The sequence below is a fragment of the Aspergillus undulatus genome (genome assembly GCF_047715775.1).
Source record: "Aspergillus undulatus strain CBS 261.88 unplaced genomic scaffold BDV17scaffold_42, whole genome shotgun sequence".
NCBI classification, from domain to species: domain Eukaryota; kingdom Fungi; phylum Ascomycota; class Eurotiomycetes; order Eurotiales; family Aspergillaceae; genus Aspergillus; species Aspergillus undulatus.
In genome coordinates, this window is record NW_027396646.1 from 184,754 (window position 1) to 198,408 (window position 13,655).

A 13,655-nucleotide genomic window follows, 5' to 3' on the forward strand; every position below is an offset into this window, starting at 1 on the left:
ACCACTTTCGGCCACCTTGTTTGCCTGGTTTGCAATGGCTTCATCCTACGGCCCCTGCTCGCATCCAATATGCCATGCCATCAATAGGTTTCAGCGCATCAGTTGTAATTGGCATTCTTAATGGGCTTGGCCCCTCCGCTCTTTCTATTGCATTCCTTTTCTCTGTTTGACCCTGTCCGGGCCCTACTTATGGCGCTATAATTAGCCAATGAAGCAGAATCACCACCTAGCTTTTGCACCTATTCTTCAGCGCTTATAACGGACTCATAATCTTCAGAGTCCCTATTACTCCTCGGATATATTGTTTGTCATAATGGGAACCACTTCAGTTCGCCGGAACCTCTTCCAAAACCACCTCAGCAGACGCCCTGTCTCGACATCCGGTCCAAGCAATGGCACGTCCGGTCTTTCGTCCCAGGTTTTACAATCCACCGGCGCAGAGTCCAGTTCGTCCACATCTACTGGTCCTACGGATGATGGCGAGATTGTTGTGAAGGACAAGAATGGCAGCTACAAGCTTGATATCCCTGTTTTGCCGCCTATGATATCGGAAGACGGCGAGGAGATGGAAGGGATTGAGGGAGGCGCTGGTGGAAGCTCCACCGCTGCTGCGGGGGCTGAATCTACAGGACAAGGTGAGATGAGTGGGCGAGAGAAAGACAGTGGGTTAACGCCTTATGTGGTAATGGGCCGTATCTGCTAATGTACTGACTGTATCTGGCTATAGAGATCGAGGCTGGTCTGGTCGAGATCATGTACAGGAATCGGAACAGACAAATTAGTAGTGAACCGCAGGGTGAGCTTGCTTTTGCTGTGCTTGTTGCGCAGAGTCCAGTTATTCAAGCGCTAATGCTGGCAGAAATCCTCAATCTCATCTATCAAAGTCTCCGAAACAAAGTGACCGCATTGGACGAGGACAACTGGATGTACGAGCCCGAAAGCGATACGCGAACATAGCACGAGCTGCACCCATCAGATCAAAAGGTCACTGAGATGTGTTCCCAGGCCTTACGTCTATCTCTTGGCTATCTAGTCAAGTTCCATATTTGATGGCGCTTCGACCCTCCTTAGCTGACCTCTTCCTTGTGCCGCCCTATTACCGCCTCCTTGGCCCCCTCCGAACAGCATGCTGCCCATCATGTCGAACAATGGGTTTCCTTGTCTAGGGACGTTGATCGCAAAGTATTGCTCGCCAATCTGAGCGAGCGCGTCGTCTAGAATGCCTGTCTCCCTGATTTGCGTAGCATAATGCGCAGTCAACTGCTTGAACAGATCTGCCGTTCCCCGCTGAACCGCCAACAGCAGCAAGTTGAGGAAATTCAGCAGACGGAGAGCTGGGAAGACTCGGGCGTCTGAGCTGGAGCTGCTGACTTCTTGTACACCAAGAGACGGGTTCGCAGAACCAAGACGAGAGGTGAAAATTAAGTACGCTTTATTGGCGCTGCGCAGGTTGCCGATTAAGAGGAAAGGAACGACAGCGCGTGCTGCGTAAATACCTGCCGTGTGCGGTTCGTCGTTCGTGTACCACTCGTATTCCAGTTTCGCCAGGGTCTCGGCCGATTCAGAAGTACCCAGAGCAAGATGCTTCTCGGCTTCATAGGGCTCTTGGTCTAAACTTATTGTTAGACAATGACAATCCTTCCGAGGTATAGAGTGACCATACCTTCCGCGTATACAGATCCAGCAACGTGGTGTAACTCAGGGTCTCCTCGCTCGACGGGGCCGAAGCGTCCACTCCAACCTATTATTTCCTGGATAAACCTCTTCCGTGTAGGTTCTTCCGACGGGAATTCGCGTAAAAGTTCGATCAAGCGCTCTAGAATGACAGACTGTCAGCAAAGTATGTTTCGAGAGGGCACCGCATCCGACTCACTCTTGCGGGTACGCCCCTCCGCATCATCGTCACCCCCCACAATCTCCCAGCCCGCCTTCACATATACCTCGACCACCAACATGATAGCTAGATCCCCTCCACTCGCTGAGGCACCCTGCTGCGACCCAGCCCTGAGGAGGGCCGTGGCACCGCCAGCTAATATCTTCGCCGCCGCATCATAGTTGCTCTGTTTAATGTACCGCGCGGCGATGACTCGTAGCTGCTGGTGAGCCTCGTAATAAGCTCCGGACTCGATCCTACATAGAGCAACAGGCGAATGTAAGCCGGATACAGCTTTCGCAAATGTATAGGTTTCAGGGAGAAGAGCGCGCGACTCACTTTTCTCGTTGTCGAGCAATCGTCTTGTCGATTCGTGAGGTCATTGTGTCTGGCGATCACCAACGCGGCGATCTATTCAAGTAAGATGAATTATGCGTATAGCCAGTCAAACTTAGTTCCGAAAACGTAGAGCTGCAGTAAAAGCGAAGGAATAGCCGGGGGGGGGGGTGCAGCAGAAATGGCTCGTGGATGGGGGAAACTGGCCCAGCTTTTGGTGGGGACACAGACGGAGGGACGATTGCTCGATTCGGATCTTCCAGAAGGCCGCTAAAGATTAAGTACATCGATCAACAACCTCAACCTCCTGATAATAATCACGCGTGCTACAGGGAAATACGTGGCCGACGCGCTTTTGCTTACAGGGCTTACCAGGGTCTAACAACCTACTTCGGCGATGAATCGAACTGCCTTCGACATCCAGCCCATTGGCCGCTTTTATGGATCCAGTGCTGCCATTCGGCGGCCTAAGGTAAGTGCTATAGCCTTATGGATCAGATCTTTATGTCTTGGATTTCTTATAACCCCAAATCTCAGGAAATCGCGAGCTTCTCCTACGATGGCCAACATGCTTACCATCTCGGAGACTCATCCCTGCGGTGGTACTACCCACCGCAGCTCCCGGCGGATTTGAACCGGGGCTTCGATACCTTCCAGAAGCTGGATGATACAGCCGATGAACATCTAGACGCTTTATTGGACGGCATTATCGCTCTGGAAAGGGAGACTGGCAAGAAATGCGAAGCTGATATCATTACTTGGCGCGGCATGATGACCAAGGTAAATCGAACACGATGCCTCCGTCAAGCGCAAATGTTCGCCTATGCTCATGGTACCTAGGTCCTCACGGCGCCATTTGACAATATGAATGGGTTTGTAAACACCGCTAATTGGCTGACTCACCACTAATGGCTTACATAGCTTTGAGATGAACGCGACCTGCTTTCAAGTAAGCTCGACCCTGCGGTGAAATCCAACTCGGGACTAACTAATCTTCTTAGGGAACTATGTGCGTATGTTCTCATTGTCCTCATAGGCAGGAGCTAGGATCTGACCTATCATTCTCCCCTTAGATTTATTGAAGAGAACAACGCGTTCAAAAACGAGCAAAAACAGATTCAAAAGAATCAACGCATGCCGCCAGGAATGGCCTCCCAAGACCTAATGGCATACTGGGGTTCGTTATCAGTTGCTTTCCTAGCAGCAGCGCTATTTGCCCTAACATACTGTCCATAGGGTACAAGTTCGAGACGATCTCCGTCCTTGATAAGACATGGGACGAGGCAACCAGAGATGAAATTGAGGGACGAGAGGACCTTGTCGTGAACAACAATGCGCAGTACTGTTCTATTGCGCGCACCGGAATCGGGCGCACGAAACTCGTCCTTGGCGGAGAAGTCGATGCCAGTATGATATCTTCCATCTATCGGAAGGCTCACAGGAAGCGCGTTGCTAACCACAATGTTCTATATCTCTAGTTTGGGACAGCAAGCCAGATCGCAAGGAAGATCCCATCAACTGGGTGGAGCTCAAGACCTCTGCCGAAATCAGAAATGACCGGGACATGGTCAAGTTCGAGAGAAAGCTCCTGAAATTCTGGGCCCAGTCTTTCCTCCTCGGTGTACCAAAGATTATTGTTGGCTTCCGTGACCAGGATGGGATTTTACGACGCTTGGAGGAGCTCGAGACAGCTAACATCCCTAGCAAGGTGAAGAAGTCAGGGCGTGGAACCTGGGACGGGAATATCTGCATCAACTTCGCCGCTACGTTTCTGGACTGTACGTTGCTTGACCTTCTTCTCCGCCTGCTTATCACACGCTAACTGTTTACGTCTCTTCCCAGGGTTAAAGTCCATCATTCAAGAAGGTGGAATATGGAGGCTCCGTAAAGCAGAAAAGTCTTCTGTGATTGAGGTCTTCCGAGTCGAGGAAAGTGGTGCCGGTGACATCCTTTCACAAGCCTTCTTGTCCTGGCGATCGAAGTTATGACCTTGCTTGATATTTTCCCAAAAGCCGAGCTTTGTCAAGTGAACTTCGTGTAATAAGAAACATCAGCCACTGGGTTCCAAGACGTTCATGTATGCTCAAGAGCCCTAGCCGTTCAGCTAGGCGGGTTGGTGAACAATCTTCACGATTCGGCCGCAAATAGGTTCGCGCGCAACCGTCTCGGTGCAGTCTAGTCGATTACGACCGTCGCCGTTTCCGATAGAGCCGTTGCTGGTTCTATGCTCACTATACCCAGGGCACTCTATTTCGCAGCTGACTCATGGCTTGCGCGCTGAACAGAAGCATCCCTCCCGCTACCTCTTATCACTTTAATTACAAAGAGTGCATATTCTAATCCATTGGGGGGTATATACAGTATATCTCACAAGCCGTGCTATATCTCCTCGTGGTTTCACGAATCATTTGTCTGAGTCCAACTCACTCGGAATATCCTGAACATTCTACTGAGTGTTCTCTAAACTCTCTTGTTGTTTCCGTAGATATGCATCTTTTTGTTGCTTCTTCGCCAGACTCCTCAGAACCCTTCTATGGGCACTCCCGTGGATATGGACCTGCCACTGCTCCTCATTTGTCATTGTCTTACGACAAATATCACAGGTGATGCATTTCCTTGTATTCTGGTCGACTGGTTTCGGTTTAGCCTCGTTAGCCTCCAGAGTCGTTCTTGCTAGCTCTGAGAGAGATTTTGGGTCCGGTAAAGATTGTCCATTCAGGTGAGCCTCCACAATGCGCTCCGAGGGTTCTGTGATGTTCTTTGCCCAGTCGCCAACGTTCGTGCTATCAAGAAGAAACAAACGATCGGTCATATCGGCCTCTACGAGACCGTTCCAAAGCTTGTTGCGAATCCACTTGATCTGGGACATGGCGTACTGACGGGTTGCGACTTTGACCGACTCGATACATGACTGCCTGAGGGTGTCGAGTTGTTTCTGGGTCTTAGATCCATCCCGCAGAGATTCAAAATAAGGCGCTAGCTCTTTGAAACCTATGGATATCCATACTCCTCGAGTTTGGTCCACGGTGATGCCCTGAGATTCCTTCTCATGGAGAAAATTCGACATGCGGTCTGCTTCTTCCATCAAACCCTGGTCAATCATGACGTCCACGCGCTTGAATACCCTCTCCTCCAGAATAGGCTTTTCTGCGTGCACCCAGAACATGATTGTGTTGAACCGTGATTGTCCCCTACCAGCAACGCCATTTGTATCTGCGGCGGCCTGGTTTGACTGCCGCTGCTCCGCATATACTTGGGATGCCGGCTTCCCTGTCTGGAAATAGATTTCCAATGAGCGGCGGATCTTGCGTGTTTCCTTTGGGTGCCATCGATCTGCCATTACGGGATCCACCTCACGTAACTTCTGCAAAACCAACTCCGGGTCCGCATCGAGGATAGGCCATCTAATCACGGAATCGACATCTTCCGCTAGACAAGAGCTGGACTCTTCATATGTTGATTCCGAGTCTTTCGCGACTAACTGGTCCTGAAATAGCACCGACTGAGTGTAGTAGTGTGTGCCACCGACTAGGACTGGGAGCTTCCCGCGCGCATGGATATCATCAATCAGGCGTAAACACTCTCTTCGGAACATCGATATCCGCCATGGGTTCACCTCCAGGTCTATACAGCTGATTAGATGATGCGGGATGCCGTTGCGCTCGTCGACGGGTATTTGGTTCGTGATGATGGGAAGCCCGCGGTACATCTGCATCGCGTCGCCATTGATGATTTCGCCGTTGAATCGTGAGGCAATATCAACTGCAAGCTAGCTGTGACTGTCAGTGTCTGCTTTACGCGTCTGTCGACGAGAAAACGCGACTGGAGCTCGACTCACTTTCGACTTGCCTGTGCCCGTGGCACCGACAACCGCTACGAGGGATCGCATTGCCGGAGAGCGTCTGGGCCAGGGAAGGGAGGTAAAAGATTTGAGCATGAAAGGAGCTGAGTGGTACAGCCTGGCATACTGTAGATTCCTTAAAGATCCATATCCCCAGGGTCTGGAACGAGGCGCAATATTTGGAGAAGGGAAAAAAGACGCCGTCACATCATTTCGGTTGGCTCCGCACCCCACCTTCAGTTATCAGCGTCACCTTCATGAGTAGTCGTATTTACAGTAACATCGCGTGCTTTTAGATGAAATAAGGTGAGTCACCCCGAATACTATATGATTGTCATTTATTTCAGTGTCTGATTGACCCTCCTCAGTCCCTCAATCGATCCCATAACCTCTCTTCACAATGTTCGACTCCCCCAGCATCCACGTGCAGAACCTCTCCTACAAATTCCCAGATGGGTCGAACGGCTTGACAAATGTCGCTCTAGACTTGCCAGCAGGGAGTCGGACATTGCTTATTGGAGGTATGTCATGAATTGACAAGCAGTCCAGGTAGGCGTTGCTAACGATCTCACGCCAGCCAATGGAGCCGGTAAAACCACCCTCCTGCGATTACTCTCAGGCAAGCGTCTAGCCCCGAGCGACACCGTCGCGATCGCAAACAAAGACCCCTTCAAAGAGGGCCTCGAAGGCGTCACCTACCTCGGCGTCGAATGGGTCCTCAACAGCATCGTCCGAACAGACATTGACGTCCCCACACTCCTCGCCTCCGTCGGCGGCAACGCCTACCCCGATCGCCGCGACGAGCTCGTCGATATTCTTGACATCGACCTCCGCTGGCGCATGCATGCGGTTTCGGACGGAGAACGGCGCCGCGTTCAGCTAGCTATGGGTCTGTTGCGGCCGTGGCAGGTCTTGCTTCTCGACGAGATAACGGTTGATTTGGACTTGTTGTCGCGGAGCAACTTTCTTGCGTTCTTGAAGAGGGAGACGGAGACGAGGCCGTGCACGATTGTGTATGCGACGCATATCTTGGACAATCTGGCGCATTGGCCGACGCATTTGGTGCATATGCATTTGGGCAATGTGAGGCAGTGGGGCGCTATTGAGAAGTTCAAGGATGAGGCGCCCGAGACGTCGGAGAATAGTCAGCTTGGTGAGATCGTGCTCAAGTGGCTGAAGGAGGACCTGGCGGCTAGAGGGCCGCGCAATGCGCGCGGAAACCAGGCGAAGACTTATTCCTCTGAGGGGATTGGGGGTTATGGGTATGAGAAGGCTGATAAATAAGAGGCTTAGCACGGCGCTTTTGTCCTTGTCGCTCTTTATCCTAATACCTAGGTTGTTTGGATTTCTTACATATTTACGGCCTTTCGACAATGACTAATTTCAACATATATGGCAGTGGACGATAGGGGGTTTTTGTCTGGTTATCGGTATCATCAGCATCTAGATTTGAGGTTCTAACATATCAAGGGTTCTTCAGACTGAAAGGAGTTCTTCAACATTCATCAGATGGGGTTCGGTGGAACTTTGTTTTCTTGAAAATACTACTTCTTGCATCAAGCATTCAACACTGCCACAAAGGTTCAACATTCACAAGTCAGGCTCGAACTTGCGTTATGGTATTATTGAGATTCTGTATATATGATACTTATGGTTCTGATACCAGGTCAGAGATGTGGTATATACGTATTGAAGTGTCCTCGCTTGCAACAGCAAGCTCGAAAGTCAGCTTATCTCCTGCTTCACCGGACTGAGGGCGCCATGATAGCTCCGTGATCGTTTTTGACGGCGACTGGTCCCTATCAAAGTTGGCAAGGGGGCTAGGCTCTATGTTTTGCAGGTTGATCTGGTGAATGGAGAGCTTTCCATCATCTTCGCCCGTTGCGAGGTAGAGAGTTCCATTTTGAACGCGCGGAAGGAATGAGATGGCAGTGGCTGAGCTCCTCGCAGGGATGGTAGCCTTGCATTCGACCGACTCCTCTGTTACCTGCCACAGCTTAATCGACTTGTCTCGGCCTGCCGTGGCAAAGATTGGTTGCTGATATTCTGAGGCAGGGGCCCAGTCTGCATCTAGAATCATGCGCGAGTGACCCTTAGGGTTAGATGCCATGAGAGCGAAGGTCGAGGGGTCGGTTTGGCTTCGGTGGAAAATCGCCCATTGTCGATCTCGTCCGACACTGAGCAGGTACCGGTCATCTGCTGAGAAAGAAAGGCTTGTGATGGTCAAAGTATGCGCTGCAAGTGATGGCCGAATCTCGTGCCAATCGGAGGTGTCGTACAGACGCACTACTGCATGGTCTATCGAGCTGGCCTTGCATGCAGTAGCGATCAGTGTACGGTCGTGACTCACGGCCACGGCGGATATTTCATATCCATGGCCATAGAGCTTCTCGTGCTCGGGCCACAGCGTAGAACGAGCCAGTTGATCCTCAAGAGGGGGCCGGGTCGAGTTTGCTAGTTGCACTTGAGATGCATGAGCCTGCCCTGCGCTCTCGGCCTCGACTGTATCTTCTTCGACTGTGACTTCTTCGCCCACAGCTTGATTGGATAAACCCAGGACTGGAATCTGCGCTGTGTCCGGAAGCTCACCCTCAGTATTCTGTACGAGTCCGGCAAGTTTCTCAAGCATCTGGGCAATGGGTCTAGGCTCGTTGAACACTCGTAAAAGCTTCTCCTCGGCGCCTGAAACAAATCGTTCCGAGCCCAGTGTGTCGACGCAGTTCAAATCATAACCATGAATTTGCGGCCTGGAGAATTCGTGCCACGACTTTTGTCCGTCGTGCAGCCACTGTGCATGAAGTCTTGTTGTTTGGTCGGCGCTTGTTGATAGAAGATAGCCACCCGATGGCTCCCATTTGATACCGTTCACGGACCGGACATGGCCAGTAATTCCCAAAGCCTGGACCCAAACATCAGATTCTACCTCATACTTCCATGCCCTCCAGCTACCTGTACGTCCAAGGCTAACAACTTGTTTGCCATCTGGTGACCATAGTCCAATCCAAAAACCACCAGTACTACCAGTAGCTGTGGTAGAGCCTTTCTGTACACTAAGCTCTCCCATCCGTTCGACGGAAAGCCATACTCCAGAGACGGGGTCCTGCTCCCAGATCGTCAGAGTGTTGTCTGCGGACGCTGTGAGAAGCTGCTGGCGCTCCGGATTTGGGTTCCAAGCTGTGGTATAGATCCAGTCTTCATTACCAAATAAGAGGGCCTCGAAAGTCATGGAATATTTGGAGCCTGCTGCCTCGAACTGGTGCGCTTTGTTGGACAATGTCGGCTCAAGTCCGCCCAGAACAGGGTCCTCGTCAGACGCCGTCGATGTGGCCTCTCCACGATTAAGTCGCCACAGCCGAACATACTTGTCCTGGCTAGCGGAAGCGAGCAAAAGGTCCCCTGACTTGCTCTGCATATCCACTGTAAATGAAAGGGAGCGAACCCAAGCCTCGTGGCCAGAAAGTGTAGCAGATGTCTTGAATTGTGGTGCCGCGATGGTATTCTCGGCAGCGTATATCTGCACTTTGTTGGTCGTCCCAGCTACTGCCAGTGCGACAGGTCTATCTTCCGTGTCTGTCGGGAGCGGCGCCAATGCGAGCGCCAGCGGGAAGTAGCGCGGCTTCATAACTATGCTCTCCAACAACTCCCCTTTCACTGCTTCTGCAGTATTTATCCTCCATATCTTGACCGTTCCATCAGCTGCTCCCGTTGCAATGATGTCAACCGCCGCATTTGTAGCAATGGCATTGACGGTGCCCGTGTGGTCCGCTAGGGTAAGCGCAAGGGAAAACCGTCTCTGGTCAAACGGACCGGCTCGCCATAAGCGCACGGTGCAGTCGACAGAGCCTGTGAGAAGAAGCTTTGTTCCTGTGGTAGGACAGGTATAGAATCGGACAACGCTGACCTTGTCGGTATGCCCAACGAGAACCGAATAGACTCCACGGTACGATTCATCCTGCAAACAAATGAATCAATGAATCAGCTTTAGAGTCCAGAATAACCACTTTCAGGGCCACGTACCAATGGTTCCCATAAAGCTACATTATTATCCGCACCGTAGGCGAGGATGCCGGTCTGGACATCCCAGTCTGCGGCGGCGGGGTGCCTGTTTCCGCCGACACTGATGTATTGGGCGGCGACAGAGACCATGAGGAAAGCTAACACGGGAGCTAGGACTTCCGCTGGGATTGTTGAAGGATGATGAACCAGCTCCAGCAAGTGAAGAATGACGGTATTCGACGTGGGGGAAATGCGTTGACTTTTTTGCGGCTTATCGATAAAGGCCGAGACAGTCCAAAAAAGCCCCTCCTCCGCTCTTCCTCCGCTTTTTTATATCATACCCCTCGTGAAGATTCAAGAGATACAACGGAACGCAGTTTAAGGCTCATATCGCTTTGCTTTCTCTTTTTATATTGACTCAGCGCGTCAAGCGGGGACACGCGCTCCCAGCGATGGCACAAAATGACTCCGGCTCTATAACATTTACAGTCGAGTTCACGTGCGTGCCGTTAAATCTTCCCTTTCCTAAGTACCTCAAGCGCTTGGATGCTGACGCACGCACATGCAGTGGTGGACTAGAGATCCTCTTTGCCAATGAGCGTAAGCATAATGTGTCCTTACCGGCTCAACTAAGCGATGGCACTCGGCCAAATATCTCCTACCTCCTCCAATACCTCGTCGATAATTTGATGAAGGATCAGCGGAAGGAACTCTTTATACTGGAGGACAACGTGTACGTGATCTCGGGAAATGGCACCAAACAACAATATATCTGACATACACAACAGACGACCTGGGATCCTTGTCCTCATCAACGACGCGGACTGGGAGTTGGAAGGTGAGGAGAAGTACGAGCTTCAGCAAGGGGATTACATTGTATTCGTTTCTACGCTACATGGAGGATAGTACAACACCTACCACGTCAAACCAATAATTGGACTGAATCACAGAAGCACTGCATGTCATACAAACGCTCTCTGGGTTTAGACGACGTCTTCAACATGCTGCTGTGAAATCCTCTCGGGCTCGCGAGGTGTTCGTAAACCACCCTGCGGCGTTAATACTCCGTCATTCGGTGACCCGATTCCTTGGACCGATGGAGTATTAAGCCCACTTGGAGGTACCGGGATCTTGATATCTTGGGGAGAGCCGGGAATGATCTCGTTAGGAAGGTCCGGTATTTTGATCCTGCGCGCCTCGTTTTGATAACTCTCGGGGATGATCTGGAAGGCAGTCAGTCATTGTAGCTTATAGCAACCAACAGCCAAATGACATACCTCGATGATCTCGTCACGGGGGAACTCCAAGAACGGGATATCAGCAGCATTGCACGCCATAAGATACCCATACAGAACTCTCAGCACACTCTCGTGAGCAATGATCAGCAGGTCATTCTGTTCGCGCTCCAGCTCCAGAATGATAGGCTCGAGCCTCACAGCAAGATCATGGTATGACTGTAGATGATTAGCATCTGGTAGAAGAAAGATTTGAGACATCAACCATACCTCTGCACGAGGGTATCTATGATGATAAGGGTCAAGTTCATGCTTCGCCACTTCATCTGGGTATTCTTCCCGAATTTTCTTCTCGGACTTCAATTCACATACACCGGGATTCAGCTGGCTCAGTTGCGATCTCTGCCGAACTTTATAACCTTTTTCATGCAAACATTTTGCTGTTTCAACCGTTCGACGTCTTGTTGAAGTCCACACTGTCAAAGGCTTGAGCTCGTAATCAGTTTCGCCTTGGTCTATTATTCCCTGTTTTTCGGACTCCCTGTCTCTCAAGAGAGTCTCAGTCATCTTCTCTGCGTAGTCTTGACCCTGCTCGGACAGGGGACCATCTGCCTTGTAAGAGTTCTGTTCCACGGAGACGCCCGCCTATCAAATTGTCAGCCGTTGTTTTATCAGTCAATTATGGAAGGTCACCGACCCGAGCAAAATATGTACGCCTAGTCTTGATGTGAAGGTTGAGAAGATAGAAAACGATCCGGTTCGATAGGTAACCGAAGCTCTTGTTGTTGACAATTAGCCTCTCTCCCGCATTGATCATCTGCATCGAGAGTCAGCGGGACGTCAGACTAAAGAAGCAAGCCACGGTACTTTTATGTAGTTTAGGTCTTTTTCTTCCATGGAATGAAATTGAGGTATTCGGGCATTTATCCGAGCCAGATAGTGTTTGACAGCATCCTGGGATGTCCAACCCACATACTGCTAGCGATCAGTACCACTGTAGAGCCGAAGCCGAAGAGAATCGGGGTGTTGATTAAGGTACTCACATCTGGCGATGAAATCTTGACCCTGCGAACATTCTCCTCAATAATTCTGTCGTCGTCACACCAAGACTCGATGAACAATGTCTAAGTGACTCGGTAAGCATTTGATCTCGGCGCGCGCGGTGTTTGGCAAACCTCAATATCGTGCTTAGCAAACTCATTTGCTAAGGATCTCCGTCCGGCGGCCGATGGGTTCACGGCGTCATATATCGCAATCTGACCATTTTCTTCATTGAGGAATTGATATATATCTTCGCGGCACCTCTTTACGATCTTCTGTCTGAGTAGAACCGATGACGCAGATGCTACATGCGATTAGCAAGGCAAGACAATAAGCTATGGAGAGTATGCGAGGTGACTCGGACGAAAGAGCATTGAAGCAATGCATCTAGGGGCCATAATTTATACGTACCGTTGACATAGAAGTAATCCTCCGGCATATCCTGCCCGTGGGGGATAGTGGCCCGTCGGTAGTCTCCCAGGTGGAAGATCCTAGTTTTGACGCCTAGCCTACAGAACAATTAGAGTGATTCCGAGAGGACTTAGTAGAAGCATATATTGATGAACCTACCATCGAAGATACCGTGCCATTGCTACAGACATATGTCTAGGTAGCGGTCAGTTTCGGACAGTTCCAGCACATTGAGCTTACACAGTTAAACGCACGTCTTGCCCCTCGCCGGAAGGCCTACAGTGATGATGACAATTCGACCCGAGTGGAATAGCCTACCGGACTCAGTGCTGTACAGCTGAGCTGGCGCAAGATCAGCCTTTTCGGGTAAGTCATGAATGGCATCCACGAATGTTGACGACTTTCGTCGGAACCGCGGTGAATTCACAATAATGTCTGCTGTCCTAGATTATGTTAGATCGATTGGTTCCCAGCAATGGTAAATTGAATTAGAGCCTACAATAGGGTATCCATGATAGCGGTGGGTGCCCGGCACTATACAACAATCCAGAACGTTGATCAAGGTCGCGGGAGGAGGGATTTGTTTCACTCTGAGCGGAAAAGAGAACTTGAATCGCGGGACCTTGGAAGAGCAAGAGACAGTCCAGGTAAGGTGGCTGATAGCTCAGCTCTGGCCTACGTAGTAGTGTATAGCTGCCGTGGGGTGCCCGCTAGTTGAGATGCAATAGACAAGACTGGGAACAGGATCCGCTAGAGAGCTGTAAGCCAAAATGATCTAATGTAGAAAAAAGGCGCAAGAAGACAGAGAGACACAACAAAGTAAATAGACGAATCATGGCTGCTCAAGTTGCTGGTATCCCGCCTGCATTATATCATCTCGGGCAAAAGAAAATCCCATTCCGGGGCAGCCCCGGGGCAGCGG

The 13,655-nt window shown here is 50.7% G+C and overlaps 6 protein-coding genes across 6 annotated transcripts; 3 read left to right on the plus strand and 3 right to left on the minus strand.

The window, feature by feature from the left end:
* Nucleotides 1–313: 313 nt before the first annotated feature.
* BDV17DRAFT_293504 (uncharacterized protein) lies at nucleotides 314–957 on the plus strand (the record flags this gene model as incomplete). Its single annotated transcript, XM_073762625.1, has 2 exons — nucleotides 314–662; nucleotides 728–957. 2 exons carry the CDS (start codon nucleotides 314–316, stop codon nucleotides 955–957), a joined length of 579 nt encoding a protein of 192 aa, XP_073613345.1.
* Nucleotides 764–2,487, minus strand: BDV17DRAFT_153736 (protein GET4). The gene is made up of 4 exons (XM_073754535.1): nucleotides 2,213–2,487; nucleotides 1,874–2,130; nucleotides 1,664–1,816; nucleotides 764–1,610 (listed from the first exon to the last, which is right to left on the minus strand). The coding sequence occupies exons 1-4, from the start codon at nucleotides 2,254–2,256 to the stop codon at nucleotides 1,030–1,032; spliced, it is 1,035 nt and encodes a 344-aa protein (XP_073613346.1). The 5' UTR covers nucleotides 2,257–2,487; the 3' UTR covers nucleotides 764–1,029.
* A 1-nt stretch (nucleotide 2,488) lies between these two features.
* BDV17DRAFT_153721 (DXO/RAI1 family decapping nuclease) lies at nucleotides 2,489–4,426 on the plus strand. The gene is made up of 9 exons (XM_073754533.1): nucleotides 2,489–2,681; nucleotides 2,747–2,989; nucleotides 3,050–3,081; nucleotides 3,131–3,158; nucleotides 3,211–3,218; nucleotides 3,283–3,386; nucleotides 3,446–3,616; nucleotides 3,688–3,987; nucleotides 4,052–4,426. Exons 1-9 carry the CDS (start codon nucleotides 2,607–2,609, stop codon nucleotides 4,195–4,197), a joined length of 1,107 nt encoding a protein of 368 aa, XP_073613347.1. The 5' UTR covers nucleotides 2,489–2,606; the 3' UTR covers nucleotides 4,198–4,426.
* Nucleotides 4,427–4,655: 229 nt separating this feature from the next.
* BDV17DRAFT_293507 (tRNA dimethylallyltransferase) lies at nucleotides 4,656–6,098 on the minus strand (the record flags this gene model as incomplete). The annotated part of the gene is made up of 2 exons (XM_073762626.1): nucleotides 4,656–5,978; nucleotides 6,048–6,098. The coding sequence occupies 2 exons, from the start codon at nucleotides 6,096–6,098 to the stop codon at nucleotides 4,656–4,658; spliced, it is 1,374 nt and encodes a 457-aa protein (XP_073613348.1).
* Nucleotides 6,099–6,230: 132 nt separating this feature from the next.
* Nucleotides 6,231–7,516, plus strand: BDV17DRAFT_153723 (putative ABC transporter). Its single transcript, XM_073754534.1, has 3 exons — nucleotides 6,231–6,356; nucleotides 6,419–6,571; nucleotides 6,628–7,516. Exons 2-3 carry the CDS (start codon nucleotides 6,451–6,453, stop codon nucleotides 7,332–7,334), a joined length of 828 nt encoding a protein of 275 aa, XP_073613349.1. The 5' UTR covers nucleotides 6,231–6,356; nucleotides 6,419–6,450; the 3' UTR covers nucleotides 7,335–7,516.
* A 182-nt stretch (nucleotides 7,517–7,698) lies between these two features.
* On the minus strand, nucleotides 7,699–13,246 carry BDV17DRAFT_283263 (6-phosphofructo-2-kinase-domain-containing protein; the record flags this gene model as incomplete). The annotated part of the gene is made up of 17 exons (XM_073760329.1): nucleotides 7,699–9,564; nucleotides 9,604–9,729; nucleotides 9,772–9,843; nucleotides 9,877–9,906; nucleotides 9,943–10,002; nucleotides 10,068–10,204; nucleotides 11,092–11,269; nucleotides 11,324–11,500; nucleotides 11,552–11,926; nucleotides 11,979–12,098; nucleotides 12,149–12,259; nucleotides 12,325–12,405; nucleotides 12,457–12,626; nucleotides 12,734–12,831; nucleotides 12,893–12,928; nucleotides 12,988–13,176; nucleotides 13,233–13,246. 17 exons carry the CDS (start codon nucleotides 13,244–13,246, stop codon nucleotides 7,699–7,701), a joined length of 3,840 nt encoding a protein of 1,279 aa, XP_073613350.1.
* Between the last annotated feature and the right edge of the window lie 409 nt (nucleotides 13,247–13,655).

Bases quoted from the DNA above. Each gene is read 5' to 3' on its own strand.
- BDV17DRAFT_153736 (XM_073754535.1), bottom strand. From the start codon at position 2,256: ATGACCTCACGAATCGACAAGACGATTGCTCGACAACGAGAAAA. The intron at 1,817-1,873 runs GTGAGTCGGATG...CTGTCATTCTAG, and splicing joins GGAGGGGCGTACCCGCAAGA to AGCGCTTGATCGAACTTTTA. The intron at 1,611-1,663 runs GTATGGTCACTC...CAATAAGTTTAG, and splicing joins TGGATCTGTATACGCGGAAG to ACCAAGAGCCCTATGAAGCC.
- BDV17DRAFT_153721 (XM_073754533.1), top strand. From the start codon at position 2,607: ATGAATCGAACTGCCTTCGACATCCAGCCCATTGGCCGCTTTTATGGA. The intron at 2,990-3,049 runs GTAAATCGAACA...CATGGTACCTAG, and splicing joins GGCGCGGCATGATGACCAAG to GTCCTCACGGCGCCATTTGA. The intron at 3,082-3,130 runs GTTTGTAAACAC...TGGCTTACATAG, and splicing joins CCATTTGACAATATGAATGG to CTTTGAGATGAACGCGACCT.
- BDV17DRAFT_153723 (XM_073754534.1), top strand. From the start codon at position 6,451: ATGTTCGACTCCCCCAGCATCCACGTGCAGAACCTCTCCTACAAATTC. The intron at 6,572-6,627 runs GTATGTCATGAA...ATCTCACGCCAG, and splicing joins TCGGACATTGCTTATTGGAG to CCAATGGAGCCGGTAAAACC.